Below are 23,036 nucleotides of genomic sequence, written 5' to 3'. Positions count from 1 at the left end.
GCACGCCGCGTGTGCATGCTCGTCAGAAGATTTTTACCCTAGCAACTCCGGTGGGTCGGCAGGTCGCCTCCTGGAGTGGCGCCGCCATGGCGCTGGATATATACCCCTGCCGACCTGCCCGCTCCTCAGCTCCTTCTTGCTGGCTACTCCGACAGTAGGGAAGGAGGGCAGGTGTGGAATGGATATGAGTAACACATCTCGAAGAACAACAGTTACAAAGGTGAGTAACTGTCTTTCCTTCTTCGAGTGATTGCTCGTATTCATTCCAGTTAGGTGATTTCCAAGCCTTACCTAAGCGGTGGGGTCGGAGTGAGATGTCGCAGAGTGCAATACGGTGGAGCCGAAGGCTGCGTTATCCCTAGACTGCTGAACCAGGGCATAGTGGGAGGCAAAAGTGTGGACTGAGGACCAGGTTGCTGCACGGCAGATTTCATGAATGGGCACGTGCGCGAGGAAAGCAGCTGATAAAGCTTGAGCCCTGGTGGAGTGCGCAGTCATGTGGCCCGATGGGACGTGAGCCAAGTCGTAACAGGCGCGGATGCACGACGTTACCCAGGAGGAAATGCGCTGCGAGGAGACAGAAAGCCCTTTGATCTGCTCAGCCACCGCGAAAAAAGAGTTGGGGGGTTCTGTGGGATGGCTTAGTTCATTCTATATAAAAAGCAAGCGCTCTACAAATGACAAGGGAGTGTAGCGGCTGCTCCCTGCGAGACGAATGCCGTTTTGGGAAGAAAACAGGGAGGAAGATCTCCTAGTTAACGTGGAAGGCTGATAACACTTTGGGAAGAAAGGCTGGATGTGGTCGCAACTGCACCTTGTCTCTGTGGAACACCGTATACGGGGGGTCCACCGTGAGGGCCCGAAGTTCTGAAACCCGTCTCGTGGACGTGATGGCCACCAGAAAAGCAGTTTTCCAGGAGAGGTAGAGAAGGGAGCACGTTGCTAACGGTTCAAATGGAGGGGACATAAGTCTGGCAAGAACCAGGTTAAGATCCCATGTTGGGGCAGGGCAGCGTACCTGAGGGTAGAGGCGCTCTAGGCCCTTAAGGAACCTAGACACCATTGGATGGGAAAACACCGAGCGGACATCCTCTCCTGGCTGGAATGTAGAGATGGCCGCCAAGTGGACCCTCAGAGATGGTACCGCCAAGCCCTGTTGTTTGAGGGACCAGAGATAATCCAAGATGTTAGATATGGATAGCTCGGTGGGAAGGAAGTTCTGCTCCATACACCAGCACGCGAAGCGCTTCCACTTGGCCAAATATGTAGCTCTAGTGGAGGGCTTCCTGCTACCCAGGACTACCTGCTGCACTAGGGTGGAGCAACACAGCTCAGAGCGAGTCAGCCACGCAGGAGCAACGCCGTGAGGTGGAGCGACTGAAGGTCTGGGTGACGGAGCCTGCCGTGGTCCTGGGTAATCAGGTCCAGGTGAAGAGGCAGGGGAACAGGGTCGGCTACGGATAGGTCTAGCAGCATGGTGTACCCGTGCTGCCGAGACCACGCTGGAGCTATCATGATCAAGTGGGCTTTGTCCCTGCGCACTTTCAGTAGGACTCTGTGGATGAGTGGAAACGGTGGAAAGGCATAGAGCAGGTGCGTCCTCCACGGCACAAGGAAGGCTTCCGCCATCGAACCCGGTTAGAGGCCTTGAAAGGAGCAGAATGCCTGGCATTTCCTGTTCCCACGGGATGCAAAGAGGTCTATCCGGGGAAACTCCCACTTTCAGAAGAGTGAAAGAGCAACGTCCAGGCGAAGCGACCATTCGTGGGACAGGAAGGATCTGCTGAGGCGATCCGCCAGCGTGTTCCGAACTCCTGGGAGAAAGGACGCAACGAGGTGTATGGAATGGGCTATGCAGAAGTCCCATAGTTGCAAGGTTTCCTGGCACAGGGGTGAAGATCTCGTGCCGCCCTGTTTGTTTATATAGTGCATGGCTGTTGTGTTGTCGGTGAATACCGATACACAACGGCCCTGCAAGTGTTGCCGGAACGTCTGACAAGCGAGGCGGACCGCTCTCAGCTCTTGGACGTTGATGTGGAGGTCCAGCTCATGAGGTGACCAACGGCCTTGGGTGCGTAGGTGCCCGAGGTGAGCCCCCCAACCGAGGGACGATGCGTCCATTGTCAAGGACGCAGAGGGTTCGGGTGGGTGGAACGGGAGCCCTGCTCACACCATGGCGGGATCTAGCCACCACTGGAAGGAGTCTAGCACGGTCGAGGGAATGGTGACGACCATGTCCATAGGATCTCTGGCTGGACGGTATTGCGAGTTGAGCCAGGATTGGAGGGGCCGTAGGTGCAGTCTTGTGTAGTTCATTACGAACGTGCAGGCCGCCATGTGGCCCAAGAGAGTGAGGCAAGTGCGTACCGAAGTTAGCGGCGCAGCTTGCAGCCTCCGGATGATGGCCGTGAGAGCCTGGAACCGTGGCAGTGGTAGGCAGGCTTTGGCAAGAGTCGAGTCCAAGGTGGCACCAATAAACTCTATCCTCTGAGTGGGGATTAGAGTTGACTTTTCCACATTGATCATTAGACCTAGATGTAGGAAAAGGTTCTTGACAATGCGGACATGACCGAGGACTCACGTCTCAGAGATCCCGCGGATAAGCCAATCATCTAGATACAGAAAGACGTGTATCTGACTGCGGCGAAGGTGAGCGGCTACTACAGCCATACATTTGGTAAATACCCTTGGGGCTGTAGAGAGGCCGAACGGGAGGAGTGCGAACTGAAAATGCTGCTGGTTGACCACAAACCAGAGGAACTTCCCGTGAGGTGGAAAGATGGCTATGTGGAAGTAGTTATCTTGCATGTCGAGGGCGGCATACCAGTCTCCAGGATTCAGGGATGGGATAATGGTCCCCAGGGATACCATACGGAAATTCAACTTTACCATGTATTTGTTGAGTTCCCGCAGATCGAGGATTGGTCTGAGACCTCCCTTCGCCTTGGGGATCAGGAAGTAGTGGGAATAAAACCCCTTGCCTCATTCGTGCTCTGGTACCTCCTCTATGGCTCCTTTGGCGAGGAGCGCTTGCACCTCCTGTAGGAGGAGTTGCTTGTGAGAGGGGTCCCTGAAGAGGGACGAGGGTGGAAGGGGGAGGTTGAAATAAATTGCAGATGGTATCCAAGTTCCACTGTGCGTAGGACCCAACAATCTGACATTAGCTGGGACCATGCAGGGGAGGAAGAAGAAAAGCCGGTTGGAAAAGGGCGAGGATGGATCCTTCTAAGAAACTGGTATAACGCCCTTGGGCGCACCTTCAAAAGGAAGGTTTTGGCCAGGGGGGAGGCTTAGAGGAGCTTTGGTTCTGGCCCCCTTGGTTGCCCGATTGTCTCCGGCAGCCATTTCTGCCTCGCCGTCTGGCAAAGTCTCTGCCGAGGTTGAGGGTAAGGGCGGTGCTGTTGGGGTCAGAAGGGCCTGCACTGAGTTACAGGCGTGTGCATCCCTAAAGAACGCATAATGACCCTGTTGTCTTTTAGGCTCTGCAGCCTAGGATAGTTTTGTCCGAAAATAGCCCTTGACCCTCGAATGGAAGATCCTGAATCGTATGCTGGAGCTCCGGGGGGGGAGGCCAGAGACCTGCAGCCACAACATACAGCACATAATCACGCCAGTGGCCAGAGTCCTGGCAGTTGAGTCCATGACGTCCAGGGAAGCTTGGAAGGAGGTTCTCGCGACCTTTTTCCCCTCGTCGAGGATCGCGAAGAACTCCTGCCGTGCATCCTGTGGAAGCAGCTCCTTAAATTTGTCCGCCGCCGCCCAGGTGTTGTAGCTATAGCGGCTAAGGAAGGCTTGCTGGTTGGACACTCGGAGCTGGAGAGCTCCCGCAGAGTAAACTTTATGCCCAAGCAAGTCCATACATCTCACGTCCTTAGATTCAGGGGCTGGTGCCTGCTGGCCATGGCGCTCCTTCTCGTTAACCGACTGGACGACGAGGGAGCAAGGAGGAGGATGTACATATAGATATTCATAGCTCTTTGAGGGCACCATGTACTTGCGCTCTACTCCTCGCGCAGCGGGTGAAACAGAGGCTGGAGACTGCCATATTGTAGTGGCATTGGCCTGTATGGTTTTTATAAATGAGAGAGCCACTCTAGTGGGGGCATCGGATGACAGTATGTCCACCACTGGATCTTGGACCTCTGGGACCTCCTCGGCTTGTAAATTCGTGTTCTGTGCAACATATCTGAGGAGGTCCTGGTGGGCCCTGAGGTCAATTGGAGGAGGGCTGGTCGACGAGGTTTCAGCCACCGCCTCGTCAGGAGAGACCGAAGATGAGAGACCGGGAACGAGTGGGTCTGAAGAGGGCTCCGCCTGAAGCATAGTGTCCATCTCCCTGGGGAGCTCAGAGTCCTGTGGCTGGGGCCTTGGGCTTGATGGTACGGTCAGGGCGTCCAGAACCCCCACTGCTGCGGACCATGCTCTTGAGGCTGAGGCTCGCTGAACAAGGCAGCAGGCACGTCAGTGTCCGGGGCGTATACACTGTCCGCCTGAGAGGACAGGGACAGCTGACGGGACGGCCATGGAGGAGCCAAGCGAGGCTGGTATGAGTCCCTTGCTCCCATCATTCGAGATCTCCTCAGTGCCGGGGATCAGTTCCGGGAATCATATCGGTGCCGAGACCGGGACCTGCAACCAGCGCGGTGCCGGGAGGTCGACCTGGATCTCGATCATCTACGACGGGACCAGCTGCGAGAGTCTCGGTGCCGGGAGCGGTGCCTGGAGCCGGAGCGGTACCGAGAGTACCGACCGGGACGAGAGGTGGATCTGCGCCGCGAGTACGACCGGTGCCGCCTGGGTGAGCGGTGCCGGGACTGCGAGCGGCGTCGAGATCGGGACCGGCCGCGAGACCTGGAGCGGTGCCGAGACCTGGATCGGGATCGGTGCTGGCTTGTCGACTCCAGCGAAGGAGGCCTCATAGCGGCAGGTTTGCCTCTGGACTGGAGAACACGCACCGGCAGTGCCAGGGGTTGAGGCAGGGCTGATTCAGTCATGGCAATAAGGCCCCTGGCTGAGGAGAATGTCTCCAGCGTGGAGGGGACCATCAGCTTGACCACGGGTCTCAACGGGGAGCTCTCCTGGACCGGACTCGACGGCCCTCTCAGGACCGGAGTCGATGGTACCACAGGCATCGGTGTCGCGGCATGGGTAGGTGCCGGGCGATCCAGGCGAGTCTGCACCGAGGGCGTGCAAGAGGATGAAGGCCTTCAATCAAGTCCCTGCACCGGAGAAGGTCAGTGCCGAGGTGTCTTGGCAGGGCCGACGCGGTCCTGTGCCGGAGAAGTGCTGTCAGCGCTCGGTGCCGAGGACAGAGGGTTAAGGGCTGACTCCATAAGGAGAGTCCTTAACCGAAAGTCCCTCTCCTTTTTAGTTCACGGCTTAAAGGCTTTGCAAATGCAGCACTTGTCAGAGATATGCGATTCCCCCAGGCACTTTAAGCAAGAGTCGTGGGGAATCGCTTGTGGGCATCAGCTTTTTACAGGCCGAGCACGGGTTAAACCCTGGTGAACCGGGCATGGACCCCAGCACCGGGTGTGGGGACAGGCTCGAGCCCAAACTCCGCTAAACTATGTACAACACTAACTAACTAAACTGTAAACTATAAAACTAAGATACTAAAAACTAAGTCAACTATTCACAACAAGAGATCAGAAGAACAGAGAGAAGCTAGGGAAGTGGAGGATAGCTAAGCCACGCTCCACTGTTCCAACGACCGACACGGGCGGTAAGAAGGAACTGAGGAGCGGACGGGTAGACAGGGGTATATATCCAGCGCCACAGCGGCGCCACTCCAGGGGGCGACCTGCCGACCCACTGGAGTTGCTAGGGTAAAAATCTTCCAGCGCGCACACCTAACTGGAATGGATATGAGCAATCACTCGAAGAAGAACTAAACAAAACAGAAGCGAGAAACAGCAGCAGCTGGAAGGAAATCAATTCATGTGGAAATATCCAGGGAGATAGCGTGGTGACTGGAGCACTATTAATAGCTGAAGCTTTATAAGTCAGGCAATTGGGGAGCTGAAGTTGCATCTGCTACTTCACAGCATGAGGAAGCTTCATGCCACCAATAGGACAGAGGTGGTGGCACTGGCGGTAAAGTGACAGGCCTGTTTGGAGGAGTTGCCTAAGAGCTGCAGAATCCGTCAAGAGGACAATACATGTGATCAAACAGTTTCTGTTCTTAAGTAGCACATCAGAACTAAATTAAATACCACAAGCCAGAAAATTAAAGAAACGGGCCAAACAAAACTCTGTTAAAAATATGAACTGGTTCCAGAAAGGAAAGGGTTGGGGGTGGGGGGAATCTATGAAAATGCAATATAGTAACTCCTCACTTAACGTTGTAGTTATGTTCCTGAAAAATGCGACTTTAAGTGAAATGATGTTAAGCAAATCCAATTTCCCCATAAGAATTAATGTAAATGAGGGGTTAGGTTCCAGGGAAATTCTTTTCACCAGACAAAAGGCTATATTTATATACACATACATACACACACATACACACGGTATAAATTTTAAACAAACAATTTAATACTGGCACAGAGTGATGATGATTGTGAAGCTTGGCTGAGGTGAAGGAGTCAGAGGGTGGGTTATTTCTCTTATTGCTAAATGATGAACTAGCAATTGGCTGAGCCCTCAAGGGTTAACTCTCTGATTCTACAAGACAGCCCCTTTAAGTACACTGCTTTGTTAATTAGATTAGCTTGCTGAGACCAAAGCTGCTGCAAGCTCTCTCCCTTCTTCCTGAGCCCTGGTGTGTCCCCTCTGCTCTATGGAAGATGGGGTAAGCGGGATGCAGGAGCTGGGGGAAGGGGGACACCCTGACATTAGCCCCCTTCTTCTTTCTCTGCCCCCCGCCCCACAGAGCAAGCAGGAGTCTCGAGGAGCAGCTCCAAGGCAGAGCGCAGGAGCAGCACATGGCAGTGGGGGGAGGGATAGCCGCAACTGCTATCCTGCTGGGCAGCCGCTGCAGCAGAGATAACTTAGGGTATGTCTACATCTACAATTTTGCAGCGCTGGTTGTTACAGCTGTATTAGTACAGCTGTATAGGGCCAGCGCTGCAGAGTGGCCACACTTACAGCAACCAGCGCTGCAAGTGGTGTTAGATGTGGCCACACTGCAGCGCTGTTGGGCGGCTTCAAGGGGGGTTCGGGGAACGCGAGAGCAAACCGGGGAAGGAGACCAGCTTCGCCGCGGTTTGCTCTCGCGTTCCCCGAACTCCCCTGCAAACCGCAGGGAAGGAGACCTGCTTGCTCGGGTTCAGGGAACGCGAGAGCAAACCAGGGGAGGAGACCAGCTTCGCTGCGGTTTGCTCTCGCGTTCCCCGAACCACCCTGCAAACCGCAGGGAAGGAGACCTGCTTGCTCAGGGGTTCGGGGAACGCGAGAGCAAACCAGGGAAGGAGACCAGCTTCGCCGCGGTTTGCTCTCGCGTTCCTTGGACCACCCAGCAAACCGCAGGGAAGGAGACCTGCTTGCTCGGGGTTCGGGGAACGCGAGAGCAAACCGGGGAAGGAGACCAGCTTGATTACCAGAGGCTTCCTCAGGTATGCTGGGATACCTGCTTATTCCACGGAGGTCAAGAAAAGCGCTGGTAAGTGTCTACACTTGATTACCAGCGCTGGATCACCAGCGCTGGATCCTCTACACCCGAGACAAAACGGGAGTATGGCCAGCGCTGCAAACAGGGAGTTGCAGCGCTGGTGATGCCCTGCAGATGTGTACACCTCCTAAGTTGCAGCACTGTAACCCCCTCACCAGCGCTGCAACTTTGTGATGTAGACAAGCCCTTAGGGGAGCAGGGAGCTGATAGGAGGGCTGCTGATCCACCCTGGTTCCAAGCCCCCAACAGTTAGCTCCAACGGGCTGCTCTTCCTGCAAGCAGTAGACAAAGCAGGCAGCTGCCAAACGATGTTAAAAGAGAGCATTACACAATTTTAAACTAGCACGTTCCCTAATTGATCAGCAACTTAGCAACGAAACAACATTAACCGGAACGACTTTAAGTGAGGAGTTACTGTACTGGATGATATCAGGGGTATCATATGAAGCAAGACAAATATTTGTTGTACATGTAGCTATCTACTTAGGTTAAGATGAAGAAATTAGAGGGGAGCAACAAGTTTGGAAAATACAAAACGTAAAGGTTAAGGGAGGAGAGGATGTACTGCCTATACTAGATAACTGATAGTTACCGTCAAATAGACGTTACAGAGGACACTGAAAAGACTAAAGTTAAGCACTTGCATTAAGCCGGTACTCAATTCCATGTTGCGTTTCTAGAATTAACCATCAGCAATATTTAGGAAATTAATACGAAAATATCTTTATATACTTACTTGTCAAGGAAGTCCTTGTCCACTACTGCACAGATATCAAGAAGAGGATTTCCCATTCCAAAAAGCACATTTTCACTACAAAAAAAAAAAGAAGGAAGAAGTTTTTCAAATGTAATGTAATGTTTCTAGTCTAACATTATATTGCATTGACAAACAGATTAGGACAAAACTAATTTTTGCCCAACCAAAGGCTGCACAGTCAATTTGCCTGGAATCCATACAGCACAGTTAATTCGAACAAAACGCAAACTTGTATTATTGCTTAGGAAATTACGTAGAATACAAAAGTCTCAAACGTAAGACTGTACATTCATTTAAGCAACCCTTCAATCAGGGAACGAGCCTTGCATGCTATAATCTGTAGTTTCTAAGAGTTGCACTTGGGTTGTATTTGCAGGTTATATAAGGTGGCAACAGTGGAACAGATTGTAGAGTTCCATGAGCCAGAATTTGTTGTTTATCTGAGCAGCCACAAATTTAATCTTATAAAAGTAATTGTTAAGAGCAGTATTTTGTTCTGCACGAACCCTTATCTATCTTTACAAACAGTATTTGTTTACTGATAAAATGTTGACTTTTTTAATGCAGAAAAAAATTAAACATGCAGCAGTATGATGCAAAGCAGAAAGTTACCAAAAGGCATTATCTAATCATCAAGTATTTTTATTCTAATAATTTCAAAAAAAAAATTTTAGCATATTCAGTTAGTTATCTTACATACTTCAGTGACACAGTAATAATGAAGAACTAGATAGTACATGACAGAGGGAAACAGTAGTGAATGCAGCTGTGCCTGCTAGACTTTCTAACACTAGATTCAAATACATCATATTCCCCACCAAGCCAACACCTGCTGGCTCCAATTGGCAGGTTAAACACCAATATCATTTAGCTACTGAAATCACTTCTGAAAATTTAACAAAGAAGCCATCAAATATACACCTTCTTCCCCATCAACTACTCATTTTTCAAAGGTTTTCATTAGGCCAATATTCTCCAAAGCACTAACACAGTATTTCAGCTTTAAAATCTAAATGTTCAAACAAAGCCAGGCAACAAAGTAACTTAACGTGGCTATCTTTAGCTTTCAGACTCTTCTTCACTTGAGACTTAACCAATAGTTGAAGGAGTTTCCATGGCATTTTGACAGGTTGTCAGATATTAGGATCACGCATGGAGGCATAGCTGTTCTGCTGACTCATCTGGCAGTTAGGCCAGATGGATTTTACTACCTCCTACTCAAAAGGATAAAACAAGCTAGCAAACCTAAGGGCTGGTCTACACTAATGTTGTAAGTCAATCTAAGTTACGCTACTTCAGTTATGTAACTGAAGTCGCCATAGCTTAGGTTGACTTACAGCTGTGTCTATACTGTGCTATGTCAATGGGAGATGTCTCATCGACTTAGCATGTCTTTACCAGAATCACTAAATCAACACTGCTGCATCGATCACAGCAGTACGGATTTATCCAATATTGCAGACATGGCCTAAAATGGGAACAGCTAGAAAATTAAATGGGAGGTCCTAGAGGAAAACCATAAAAATAGCAAGCCCAGGAAGAAGCTCCAGCAGCTATTGTTTCCCACCTCTTCACCTCATCTTTGCTTATTTCTCAGTTATCTCCTACCATAAAGTTCATGCTAACAGACTCACACCATCCTTACCCAGCCAAAAAAAAACACTTTCCTTTCCTCCCACCGCTCTGCATATTGCTAAGTGCTTCCAAAAGCTCATAAATATCTGGTCTTTTTCCATGAAAAGACTCACCCTTCTCTTACATTTTTGACATATTCCTGGTCAAACACCACCACTTTTCCACTTTCATTGATACCAACAAATGCAATGTCAGTTGCCTACTTGAGACTTTCTCCTAAAAACATCTTCTCTCTCACCACCTACTTCCCTTCAACACAAGATTTGTTGACTATTCAAAGACAACATCTGCCACAATCTCCCTCTTTCCCATCAATTTCTCTCTTCCAGGTCCATCATTACCACCCAGAACTTGCACTTAGGACAAGTTTTCATGACAAAGTTTGCCAGCACAGCTATGTTGGCCAGGGGTGTGATGAGGTACAATTTGTGAGGTGCCGTGCCAGCAAAAGCCCTGTGTAGATGCTGTTATAATGGCAAAATTGCACATTTGTTAGTATAGCTTATTCTGCTTGGGAGGAGGGAAGAGAGTGCAGACTGAAATAAGCTTGTGAGGGGGTGGACCAGGCCCTGAGGCCCCCTGCTGGAGGCCTTGCAGCCCTGCCACACCTTACCCCGGAAAAGGGCAGTGGAGAGGGTCCTCCAAGCTGCCTAGAGTGACACAATCAGAAAGGGGCTGCAGGGAGCAGCCAATCAGGACCCAGCAGGCTAGTATATGAGGAGTTGCAGAGCCAGCATGGGATCAGTTCCTTGCTAAAGCTAGAGGAGAGTGGATGGTGTGCCTGGCTGGCTGAGAGAGCTACAGGACCTCAGAGAGAGCAGTGCTTGGGGGCATGCGCGCAAGGAGTACTTGAAGGTGCTCCTGGCTGGCTGCTGGGACTCAATCAGGACAAGGCCCGGAGGTAAGGGTGAAGAATATACTGGGGACACAGGGAAGTGGCCCAAGGAATTGTAAGAGCGATGCAGTTTATTTAAATGGACATGGCAGAAAGCTGTTATCTACAGGTTCCCTGGATTGGAACTCAAAGTAAAGGGTGGACCTGGGTCCCCACCACTAGGAAAGTGGCCTGGACTTCGATACACCCTGGAAGGGGAACTGAACTCCTTTAGTGGCCCAGCTGAAAAACTGGGGCCAGAAAAGCCCAGAGACACAAAGTCTCCAGGGAGAGAAACCTGGGGGATGTGTCCCATACCAGGCCCAGGACTGCCTGAAGAGCAGGGATCATTTGAGGAAGTCAAGAAGGGGCTGAGAGAGAGTTATGACCAGGATACTGCAATAGGCCCTGCTGGACTGATTGAGGAGCAAGCCCAGAGATGGGGCTGCAGATAAAGAACTGTTACAGAGTGCACAGACAAGCCCCTGTTGGATTTGTACCCCAGAAGGAGTTTGATATGATCTCACATACAGACTATGTATGACTCAGCCGAAGGGCTGGGTCACTGAAGACTCATCACAAAGCACAGAAAAAGTACAAGCACACGCACTCGGCCAATGGGGCCATACTAGCAAAAATGCAGCTTTGTGAGTATAAACTGTATCCACCACACTAACAATATACCATATATACTCATTCATCAGCCCGTTTGTTTATAAGCTGACCCCCCAAAATGGATAGGTTAAAAAAAAGGCAAAAACTGTATGACCCTTTCATAAGCCAATCCTATATTTCAGGGTTTGACAAACTTTGGCTCCTGGCCCATCAGAGTAAGCCATTAGCAGGCCGGCACATTTTGTTTACCTGGAGCATTCGCTGGCACGGAGGCCCTCAGCTCCCAGTGGCCGTGGTTCGCCATTCCCAGCCAATGGGAGCTGCAGGAAGTGGTGGCCAGCATGTCCCTCAGCCCATGCCACTTCCCATGGTTCCCATTGGCTGGGAACGGCAAACTGAGCTGAGAGGCTCCATGCCTGCGAATGCTCCAGGTAAACAAAACGTTCCAGCCCACTAGTGGCTTACCCGGACGGACTGGGAGCCAAAAAGTTTGCTGACCCCTGATTTACAATGACAATGTATTAGATATTCAATTCAATAGTTCAATAGAGCTTAAATTCATCAAATTTTGGTATAGACCCTTTGATAAGCCAACCCCTGCTCTTTGACGTGTCACTTTTCTACCAAAAAAATTTGGCTTATGAATGAGTATATACAGTAGCTACACCAACAAAACCTTCCAAGTATAGATCTGGCTTTGCTCTCCATTACCTCCCACTCACTTGGTCTTGTCTTCATACTCCTTAACACCTCTCCCTGCTCTGGAGCTCTCCTAATACAAGCTTTACACCTTTTCCATCCTCAAAAAAGCCAACCCTGGTCCCCAAATACTTCTCCAACTACCTTCAGCTATGAACTCTTGAATTTTTTGTCTACAGGTGTTTTAAGTTAATATTTGTATTACAGTAGCACCAAAAGGATCCCACCAAAATGGGGCTCCCATTGCAGTAAGTGTTGTACAACCACACAGTCCTTGCATTGAAGAGATTACAGTCCAAGGAAACAAGGCAAGAAGGGGTGGGAGGGGAAACATAGGCAGAGAGATGTGACTTGCACAAAGTCACAGCAGTCAAATGGCAGAGCCTAGAGCTCCTGACTCTCAGACCAGTGCCCTTGTTCAGTGGGCCACACTATCTTTGTTTATGAATATACATGTTTAAATATAGAATTTTTAAAATGTTGATAAATCTTGTGTTTTTAATAGGATCCAAGATTAAGTATGTTATGCTGTGAAGTATATTTGTCCTTGGCTATATACAAAAAAGCCCAGATTTTGGGTATAATCCCTGATATTCCTGTTTTGGTCAAGGTATTTTCAAATATAAAATTTCCCCCAAGTTTCTCTTTCACCTCTACCCTGGATCCCCTCCAATCCATGTTCTGTCCTCCTATTCTATGAAGCTGCTCTTTCACCAAGATCTACATTGACCTTCACCTGGCCAAATTTCAGGGCTCATCCTACTCCTCATCTTCTGCTTGACATTTTATTTAACTGAGGCTTCTGCGATAACATCTTCTCATTTCTCCTCCTACTTCTTTGGCAGCCCTTTCAGTAGACCTTCCTTCTCATGTACCATCCATGAGAGTCCCATATGTCTTTCTTTTTACCCTTCCCTTCCACTTCTCTTTTTACACCCTTTCTTTGTGAGATCCTAGCTACTCTCGTAACTGCATTGCCCATCTCTACCTCAGTTACTCAAATCTACCTTTTCACTCCTGACTTAACAGGAATGTACCAATATATGGGTTTGGCTAGATGAAGACATCTCTTGGGTCTCTTGCCATCAACTCAAGCTTAACTCTCCTCTTTCACTGCTCCCACCACCATTCTCCCTTTCACTCCATCCCATAAACTAGGAAACATGACTATTCTCCATTGCCTCACACATCTAATTGCTATTCAAGTCTTACCATTTCCTCCTCCAAAACATTGCCAGGAGGCTACAGTTTAAAAACTCATCCAGGCACTAACGTTTCCCATCTTCATCTCTTGGGCTACGAAAATATATTATTTAACATAGTCAATTACCACCCTGATGATGTATTTGCCCCTGACCATTTATTCCCCTTCCCATTTTTTTTCTTTTGTAAACTGTACAAGAAATAGACCATAGTTTCCTTTACTACATTTTGAGTTCAATTGGAAATCAACAAATAAGTCTCAGAGGAAGCACCCAGTAATGGAATAGAGATGCATGACCACGTTTTCCTAGTATACAGATATCAAATTTCTGCATGCATCACCCTTGCCCACTACCAAAGGCCATAAGCTTATATCTTAAGTACTAAATTCACACAAACATATTTACCAAGATAGAGCAAAAATTCTGCTAGAAGTTGGCCCAATATGAAGTTAAATTACAATTTTGGTAATTCATAACCCTAAGCAAGCAAAAACCAAATGAGAATTGCTGATTTATTTTAGCTCATTTATAAACTGAAAAACTTCAAATTTCTCACTTTGATAGTTTAATCATAGAATAGAAGTTTTACAGTATGTTTCAGTAAATATGGCAATGTTAATAGCCAAGAATGTTTTCAAATTTAGCAAAAACACTAAGAATACAAAATAAAATATGGGGTTGTGACCAACTAGAAGCTGACAATTTATAGGAAGTGGAACTAAGAATCAGAGTATTTTGCGTGTGTGAAACAGTTAAATCTTTAGAACATTAGAGACTAAATCCTAATTTCAAAAATAATCCTGCAGATTAGATTTGATATTCATAGATTCCAAGACCAGACAGGACCACTGCGATCATCTAGTCTGACCTCAGTATAATACAGGCCATTGAACTTTCCCAAAATAATTTCGAGTATATCTTTTAGAAAAATATCCAGTCTTGATTTAATAATTCACCATAGCCTCTAATGGTTAATTGCCATCACTGTTAAAAACTATGCTTCAATTGCAATCTTCACTTGTTTTCCTTCAACTTGCAGACACTGGATGGAGCCCATTAAATATTTGTTTCACAGGTAGGTACTTAAACTGTAATCAAATATCTGCTCTTTGTTAAGCTAAACAGATAGACTCAAGGCGCTCAATCACTATAAAGCATGCTTTCTAATTCTTTAATCATCCTCAATAGCTTTTCTGTGAACCCTCTAATTTATCAACCTCCTTTTAAAAATGTTTACACCACAACTGGACACAATATTCCAGCAGCAGTCACACCAGTGCCAAATACAGAAGTAAAATTCCCTTTTATGCATTGCATTACTACTTTTGGCCACAGCATCACACTGGGAGCTCATGTTCAGCTGATTATCCACAACAACCCCCACATCTGTTTACCAGGATAGAGTCCCTCATACTGCAAGTATTACCTACATTCTTTGTTCCTACATGTATACATTTAGCCATATTATAAATACACATTGTTTGCCTGAGTCCAGCTTACTTAGTGATCCCGATCGCTCTGTATCAATGACCTGTCCTCTTCATTATTTACCACTCCCCCAATTTGTGTGTCATCTGCAAATTTTATCAGTAATTTTGTTTTCTTCCAGGTCTTTGGTATTTCCCCACTTTGAGCCACAATATTTTTAACATTTCAAGGCACTTGAACCACATTTTCAACTTTTTTCCACGCCATGTGCTGTTGAAATTGACTATGTTGCACAGTAAATGAAGATGGAGTTAGTGAAGCTTCAGTGTGGCACCATTTTGAAGTAGAAGTATAGAGATGCTGGAATTCCAGAATTCTACAGGTTTCTTTCACAAGAAAGATTTCCCATGTTATTCTCTGCTTCTGCAAGGACAATGGCAATGTTTGGAAGTACATATATATGTAAACAGTTTTTCTCTTCCATGAAGATTAACAAATCTGTGTTAAGGTCAAGGCTCACTGATGAACATTGGAAAGCAACACTGAAATTGATATCCTGAGATGAAGCCAAACCTAACATTGCTGCTCTGGTTGATGCAAAACACTGCCAGCTAAGTGGCCAAAAATGAAACTACTCAAAATTAGCACTGACTTTTCACATTACAGTTAAAGAACTTAATAAAAAAGTTAATAAATTGACTTGGAATAGCATACTATATTTTAATACTGTGCTACATTACTCTCCATTTTTGTTGTCTACCTGCATGCGCTTCCTACCACCAAGCTGCCAAATAGCTGTTGGTGGTGTACAGCACTTTCTAGGAGGGAGTGGGGAGCCGTGCACTCAGGGGAAGAAATAGAAAAGAGACGGGGCAGGGGCGGGGCCTCATGAAAGGGGTGGGGGCAGGGCCAGAGGCAGCAAGAGGAGGGTGTTAGTGATGTGGCCCTCAGGCCAATGCACTAGTCCTCATGTGGCCCCTGTGGTCATTTGAGTTTGAGACCCCTGGTCTAAGGGCTTCTTTATGTGGCCCCACAGTGCTGCGCTACCACTCCCCTGTGTGGATGCTGCTGATGCAAAGTAAAAAAGTATTGCGCTAACAAAGTCCTCTTTCAAATGCAAGTATCAGAGGCATAGTCTGGATCTGTAAAAGCAGCAAAGAATCCTGTGGCACCTTATAGACTAACACACGTTTTGGAGCATGAGCTTTCGTGGGTGAATACCCACTTCGTCAGATGTGCATCCAACTTGCATCTGACGAAGTGGGTATTCACCCACGAAAGCTCATGCTCCAAAACGTGTTAGTCTATAAGGTGCCACAGGATTCTTTGCTGCTTTTTCAAATGCAAGACTTTTTAGTTTGCACCAGCAGCATCCACACTAGTATGCACTGCAATTCACACCCCTCTAGTCCAAACTTTGGGGCCATGCAGACAAGCCATAAAATCTAACTTGTGATAAGCCCTTTTCACTCGTACATAAGAATTTAATTGTTTTTCAAACTAAGGGTTTTTAAACTTCAACTGGGATTTTGAGCATATGACTGCTGGTAGCATTTATTTTGTTTTAAGAAAAGCCAGCATGAAAACCAGCAAGTTGTCAACTAGCACATGGTCTGTTTAACAATCATAAATATGTTTAATTTATTAATAAACTTAAACCAGTATTAAAAAACTTGTTTGCACTCTGTCAGAACTTTGACTGTGTATCACATCTGAATCCAATTCCTTACGCCCATCATCAAAAGTAACTTAAGGCACGAACAAGGATCCGCCTTCCCTGTCTATCCTGGGCCATTCTTTGTATGTTCTTTATGTTGCTAAGTCCCATAAGTTTCCCCTCTCATGGTAGTTTTCGGAGGGATTCTTTCCAACAGCTCCTTTTAAGTGTTCCTCCAACTGCTGTAGCTCATAATCTTATATAATCATTTAATTGTGTTCTGTTATGATTAATCTGTGTAATCAATATGTGATTAATAGATTTAAGTTTTAGGTATAAATGTAGGAATATGTAAATAGTATTATAGGATAGAGTAGTAATAAGCATGTTATGGATAAGAGTATGTTAGGTATGTAAGTTAGGCCTTGCTTTACACTTTTACAGCCTAACCTGTCAAATTTTAGCTTAACCATATGAGGCCTGAAAGAAGTTGACATACCTAGGTGATGCAGGGGTAAGCAAGTACCAGTAAAAGTTACAAGATTATTGTAAAAGAGGTACTAACAACCGCACATAAAATTCTGAGAAATGAATTGCAATGCGACTTTTTTTTTTTTAAACTTACTAGTTTCTCTCAGTCTCATGGTCGAAGGGCTTCTCTACATGGCCCCATAGTGCTGCGCTACCACTCCCCTGTGTGGATGCTGCTGATGCAAACTGGAGAGTATTGCATTAACAAAGTCCTCTTTCAAATGCAGGTGATATTTTGGAAAATATTCCACAGCGTGCCGCTCACTACCACAAGATGTCTGACTGAAACATCATGGGAAATTCTGCAATAACTGTAAGTCACCATGGGATTTGCTGACATAATTTCTCTTATCTTCATTAATGCCTAAGAAGACAGTCTATGAAAAGATAGGCATACCAACATTTATGCAGTGTGGAAGTCCAGATAAGGAAAAAGGGGTTGGAATCTTCATGCATATAAAGAGAGTTATCAATGAGTGTAATACAGAATAAAAAGTATGAAAACGAAAGGAAGAATTCATAAGGAAACTCTCCACAAATGACCACTTGTTGAGCGATACTGGCATCTCCAAGGGGACTATAGAGATGGATGTATGAAATCACTGATGCTTGTGTGACAAGGCACCTCCTTTGTCTCACCAGACTTAGCACTTCCCCCTCTGGTGATGGCAGGCATGGGGTAAATCAGCCGCACTCTGGGGAGTGTATGCCTTCCCCCTTCTGTGCTCCTTTGGCTGTGTTTTCAGGGTAGGCCCCAGGGTCGGCCTGAGGGGTGATCCTTCACCAGACAAAAAGGAAATTGTCTCAAAACATAAGGGGATACCTTTCCCTGCCTCCTCACTGAGGCAGAGTGTCCTCTGGTTGCTTACCCTGTGCTGTCAGTCCCTCCCCTAGGAGGCACTCAGGTTCTCAGCCTAGAAAAGCTCGTTATCCTGCTGCCACTAGCCTGGCAGTAGCTTGAGTCTCTCTTTCCCTCTTTGCTCTCCCCAGAGGAGGTGTTTATAAAAGCCTCAGGCCGCCCTTAATTGCATTCAGGTGTCCCTAACTGACCTGAGAGAACCTCTTCTCAGTTTGTAGGAAAAAGGGCCTTTAACATTTTAGGGCTAACTTATCAGCCTTCCAGGACCCTTTTGCAGCTGTCCAGCCTGATTTTGTTAGGCTAGATATCTTATAGGCTGTCTCTCGCTATGTATGTTTCAATAGCTGCAGCTCTGTTCATTGGCTTAATGAAATTGGTAATAAAAGGAACGATTGATATCCCGTCAATGTTACTGTAGTCACTGCTATTGCTCTTTGTGCGCTCCTAGAGCCTCCAAACAATGCTATTTCTAAGGGCATGACTACACTTACCATTTAAAGAAAAAGTCTATTTTTGCGCAAAAACAGAGGGAGCGTCTACACTTGCCAATGAATTTTTGCAGTGAAACTCGAAAGTTTCACTGCAAAAACAACACAACCTCCATGAGAGGCGAACAGCTCTTACCGGGGATGTTTCTGTGGTGATATACAAGTGAAGACACGTTCTTCCTGTTTACTGAGCTTTTAGCCTCCAGAGCATATCCCACAGTGCCTAGAAGACCACTTTGGCCAGCAGCTCTGTTGCTCTGACACCAGGTAAACAGACATCCACCCCTCCCGCTGTAAAGCCCAGGGAATTTTGAAACTCCCCTTTTTGTTTTCTTGGCAAGTGCTCACTTATCTGGCCAGGTGACAATGCCTACTCCACAGAGCAAACAATCCCCTGCTTGGAGCAATTCTGAGCTACTGGAGCTGATCAGTGTTTGGGGAGAGGAGGCTGTGAAGGGACCTGGATGCTCCACGATCACCTCCCCCTTCCCACAAGACCTATTGTCAAAATGGAGAGAGCTGTACTGTGGGATAGCTGCTCTCAGCTGCGATGCAAGTGTTGCAAATGTGAACATGATCTGACACTTGTGGAAGCGAGTACGCAAGCCAGAGCTTTTCTTTCACTGGTTCGCTATCACTGGTGGAACTGACAGTGCAAAAAACTCTGCCAGGGTAGACATAGCCTAATAGCTGTTCTGGCCTTCCTAATTCTGATACTGTAGCCCAGAGGTAGGCAACCTATGGCATGCGTGCCAAAGGCAGCACACAAGCTGGTTTTCAGTGGCACTCATACTGCCCGGGTCCTGGCCATCAGTCTGGAGGGCTCTGCATTTTAATTTAATTTTAAATGAAGTTTCTTAAACATTTAAAAAACCTTATTTACTTTACATAAAATAGTTTAGTTATATATTATAGACTTACAGAAACAGACCTTCTAAAAACGTTAACATATTACTGGCACGTGAAACCTTAAAATTAGAGTGAATAAATGAAGACTCAACACACCACTTCTGAAAGGTTGCCAACCCCTGCTGTAGCCTTTTGGGAGTCAAACCTTCAGCATAGGTTACTATGGTTTAATGTCATCGGTAATATCAACCCATCAATATTATGAAGGCTACTTTGCCACGGGGCACACCTAACATGACACTTAAAAAAAAAAGAGGTAGCTGACACCAGCAAGAGCAGGTCCAGCAATGCCAACTGAAACATTTGGAATCAATACTGTTTCTACTGTCTTCAATTTAGTTGTTCCATAAAGAGGCAGTTACAATAGAACAGCATTTTGCACTTCATTTTCAAATACCACATTAGACTTTGCATATCTTATTGGTTAGCATCCACAGTGGTCTGCTGAGAACTAAATACTACCAACAGCTCCTTAGTGACATTAGTATCTTAAATCTAACCTGAGTAAGGGCACGTCTTCACTAGCAACATTAAAGCACGCGGCTTGTGCAGTCGTGGCACAGCTCAAAATGGAGCTCTAAAAACAAACACACACACACCCACCTCCACAAGGGGCACAGCTCCCAGTGCTGGTACACTGTCTATACTGGCACGTTATAGCACTGAAACTTGCAGCGCTCAGGGGCGTATTTTTTCACACCCATGAGTGAGACAGTTGCAGCGCTGTGAAGAGCCAGCGTAGACAAGCCCAATGTAGATGTAGCTTACTTGACAAAATAGAAAGCTAGTGTTTAAGAGCTCTACATTGACTTTTAGATTAGACACCTATATTTCATTTTCAATTGCTTCAGCTGAATGTTGTTAGCACTAAATTTGGCTTTAAAGTGTTAGAATTTAAATGGTCAAAATTAGGTTTTAAAATTCACACTCCATTGCTGACAAGGCAAGTTCACACTTTTCGGTCCTTAACTGTTTCTATACAGCACAAACTGGACAGCATTGCTAAGACTTCAATTTCTCCAAATATTTTTTCAAGTCAACAGACTAGTTTTGTTCGGACCTCTCTCAACCTGTAAACTTCAGAATCCATAGATCACAAAATAATTTGCTTATTTGTGTGTGTTTTCCAGGACTGGATTTCTATTGTTCCTAGCCAGGAGTCTAACAAAGACAGCAGAAGTTCATGCTTTCACATGTTTGCAAATCAGTATTAAAAACCTCTTTATATAGTACTTTTGTATATTCAACCTTTTACTGGCTCCTATTTGAGTTCCAGGATTGTCCCCCCATTCTTCACTGTCATACTATTGACTTTTGTATTGTGCACTGTGAGGAATTGTAGTTACTTGTTGCAACTTCTCTATTTCCACAGTTTTGTCAACAAAAGTCAGGTTTCATCAACAAAAGAGTGGACACGTACACAGGGTCCTTCATACCAGGAGGGGATTCATGGCCCTGCACACTTTGCATCATCACAACCCCCACAGTGAACTTCTCAATTCCAAACTGATTGGCAGTTGATTGACTGATAGCAGTCTGGAATTGCCAGATTCCACACAGCTATCGCCACATGCTTTTCCACCATTAGGGCAGCTCTCTTTTTGGTGTCCTTGCATCACAGGTTGTGGGGCATGCTCCACACAGAGTTCAAAGAAGGTGACTTTGTGCATACAAAAGTTCTGCAGCCACTGCTTGTCAACCCATGACGGCATCACAAGCCGACCCCACTCAATGCTTTTTCCCAAGCCCAGTAGCAACCATATGCAGCTGCTCCATGAATGCCAACATCAATCTTGAATTGTTTCTTTCCACGGTACACAGCAGGGCACACACTATGGTTTCCTGTTCAGATTCGCAGCTCATTAAATACTGCAGCTTCAGATGCATTATGTTCATACCACTTATCACAAGACTGGAAAGCCTTGAAGGATCCATGCTTTCAGGGAGAGATGATGGGCGCAAAGTTTACAGGGGCAGTTGAAATATCAGGTGAAACACAGTTGGAAGCCTTTGGAATTGGACAGGAGAAAACTGCATCATACAGCAGTAATTCTGCCCCCATGATGCACTGCAATCCATTCTCATAACTCCTAGCAGGAGAAGGTGGCAATTTGCACAGTGGGATAGCTACCCACAGCATACTACTCTTTGTTGGTGCTAGAGCACCAACTGTGGACGTGCTCCGCCAGCAGGAGAGTTGTGTGAAAATGTACAAGCGATGTATTACAGCAGTTTATGATCATCAACATAACTTAAAATCGACTTAACTCTGTAGTGCAGACATGACCGATGTACAATAAAACAAAGTTCTGTAGACCATAGTGTATGGATATAAAATGAAAGCCATATTTATATGCTTGAAATTACTAGTTAAGTCAGATAAGAGTTAAATAGGGATAGTGTAAAGAAAAGCATTAAACTCTGATCAGTGTTATCATCACCACCTTAAAAGCAGTAAAAAAACTCTAACATGACATATATCTTGTTTACTTTTTGCTTTTAAAGTCATGGTGGACAACTAAACTGGACTAGTTAATTTCACATCTTCGTTATCAATTATTTAGACTCAGAGGAAAAGTTAAAGGTTGGATAAGATACGAAATAGAAGGTGCGGACTGGTAAATCAAGGATGTGTGCTCTCCACAATTTTTTTCGTTTGTAGTCTAAATATTTAGAAAGAATAATCTTGTTTTATTTATTTAACCATCTTCAGTATTCCCCTTCATTGAGTCCATCTGGCTTGTCAGAGTACAGACCACAGACAGGTTTCAGAGCAGTACCCGGGTTAGTTTGTATCAGCAAAAACAACGAAGAGTCCTTGTAGCACCTTAGAGAATAACAAATTTATTTGGGCATAAGCTTTCGTGAGCTAAAACCCACTTCATCAGATGTATGGAGTGGAAAATACAAAGGCAGGTAAAAATACACAGCACATGAAAAGATGGGAGTTGTCTTACCAAGTGGGGGGGTCAGAGGTCCATCACTTCCATACAAATGGAAATGCATCTCTGACCATTACTAGTATCACAATGCTATCATTTAAAATAAAAAAGGGGGGGGAGGGGGCTGGCTTGCCACAGAAAATGCTTTTTACATCAGAAAAAATAAAGCCAAGTTCACAAAAAATACCCGTGGTTTACTTCCCAGAAGACATCAACATTCCTTGGGAGGGAATTAGACATGCACATGCACACACTCACATACATACACACACACACACACACACACACAAAGTATCAAAATGTCCATAGTAAAGACCAAGGCATTTTATTGACTTTGTAATCACTACAGAACCTAGTGAAAATAACTAGTAGTCACAAACTTAAGTAATGTAAATTATTAAATATAAACCCGTTCTGCTAACCACGCTGGGGGGTAGGTTTGTTCACTAGAGAGATTCAATTTCCACAACTAGCCAATGATCTTTGCTAAATGTTTTGGGTATTACTCTCTCATTATCACAAGTAACAAGATGCAGACAACATAAACAAACCAACCAACAAACAAACATCTCTTTTGCTTCTGAACTGATTTGCCACTTGAAAAGTTTTATAAATGCCAAACTAATCTTAATTGTCCTTACTTTACATAAAAAGATTAAAACACAAATTTGCAATCTTGAGTATATAATATTGCTTGTTTTCAAAATTAGATAAATATTTCTTCTTTCTATGCAACTCCAAAATTGGTAGCCAGACACTAGTAGCACTGATTTTAATAGAAGTATTTCATCTTCTCACACATCTATCGGCACTTTAGCACAATAGCAC

The 23,036-nt window shown here is 45.8% G+C and overlaps 1 protein-coding gene and 1 long non-coding RNA gene across 5 annotated transcripts in view; one reads left to right on the top strand and one right to left on the bottom strand.

Moving 5' to 3' along the window:
- Nucleotides 1-23,036, bottom strand: part of ADK (adenosine kinase) — a 560,116-nt gene that overhangs the window by 512,548 nt on the left and 24,532 nt on the right. For 3 of the 4 annotated variants that reach the window (XM_050960267.1, XM_050960264.1, XM_050960265.1), the window contains exon 2: nucleotides 8,346-8,420. In XM_050960267.1, the coding sequence (XP_050816224.1) occupies nucleotides 8,346-8,420 (75 nt within the window). Of the gene's footprint in view, nucleotides 1-8,345; nucleotides 8,421-9,287; nucleotides 9,458-23,036 lie in introns of those variants that run through there. The other variant, XM_050960266.1, reaches the window with a different exon arrangement.
- On the top strand, nucleotides 10,765-21,742 carry LOC127054323 (uncharacterized). Its single transcript, XR_007775215.1, has 4 exons — nucleotides 10,765-10,902; nucleotides 15,004-15,272; nucleotides 17,238-17,323; nucleotides 20,397-21,742. It is a non-coding gene; the product is annotated as an uncharacterized LOC127054323 (long non-coding RNA).

The sequence above is a fragment of the Gopherus flavomarginatus genome, chromosome 6, assembly GCF_025201925.1.
Source record: "Gopherus flavomarginatus isolate rGopFla2 chromosome 6, rGopFla2.mat.asm, whole genome shotgun sequence".
NCBI classification, from domain to species: Eukaryota; Metazoa; Chordata; order Testudines; family Testudinidae; genus Gopherus; species Gopherus flavomarginatus.
The sequence above is the reverse complement of the archived record's forward strand: the minus strand, read 5'-3'. Positions and strand labels throughout refer to the sequence as shown.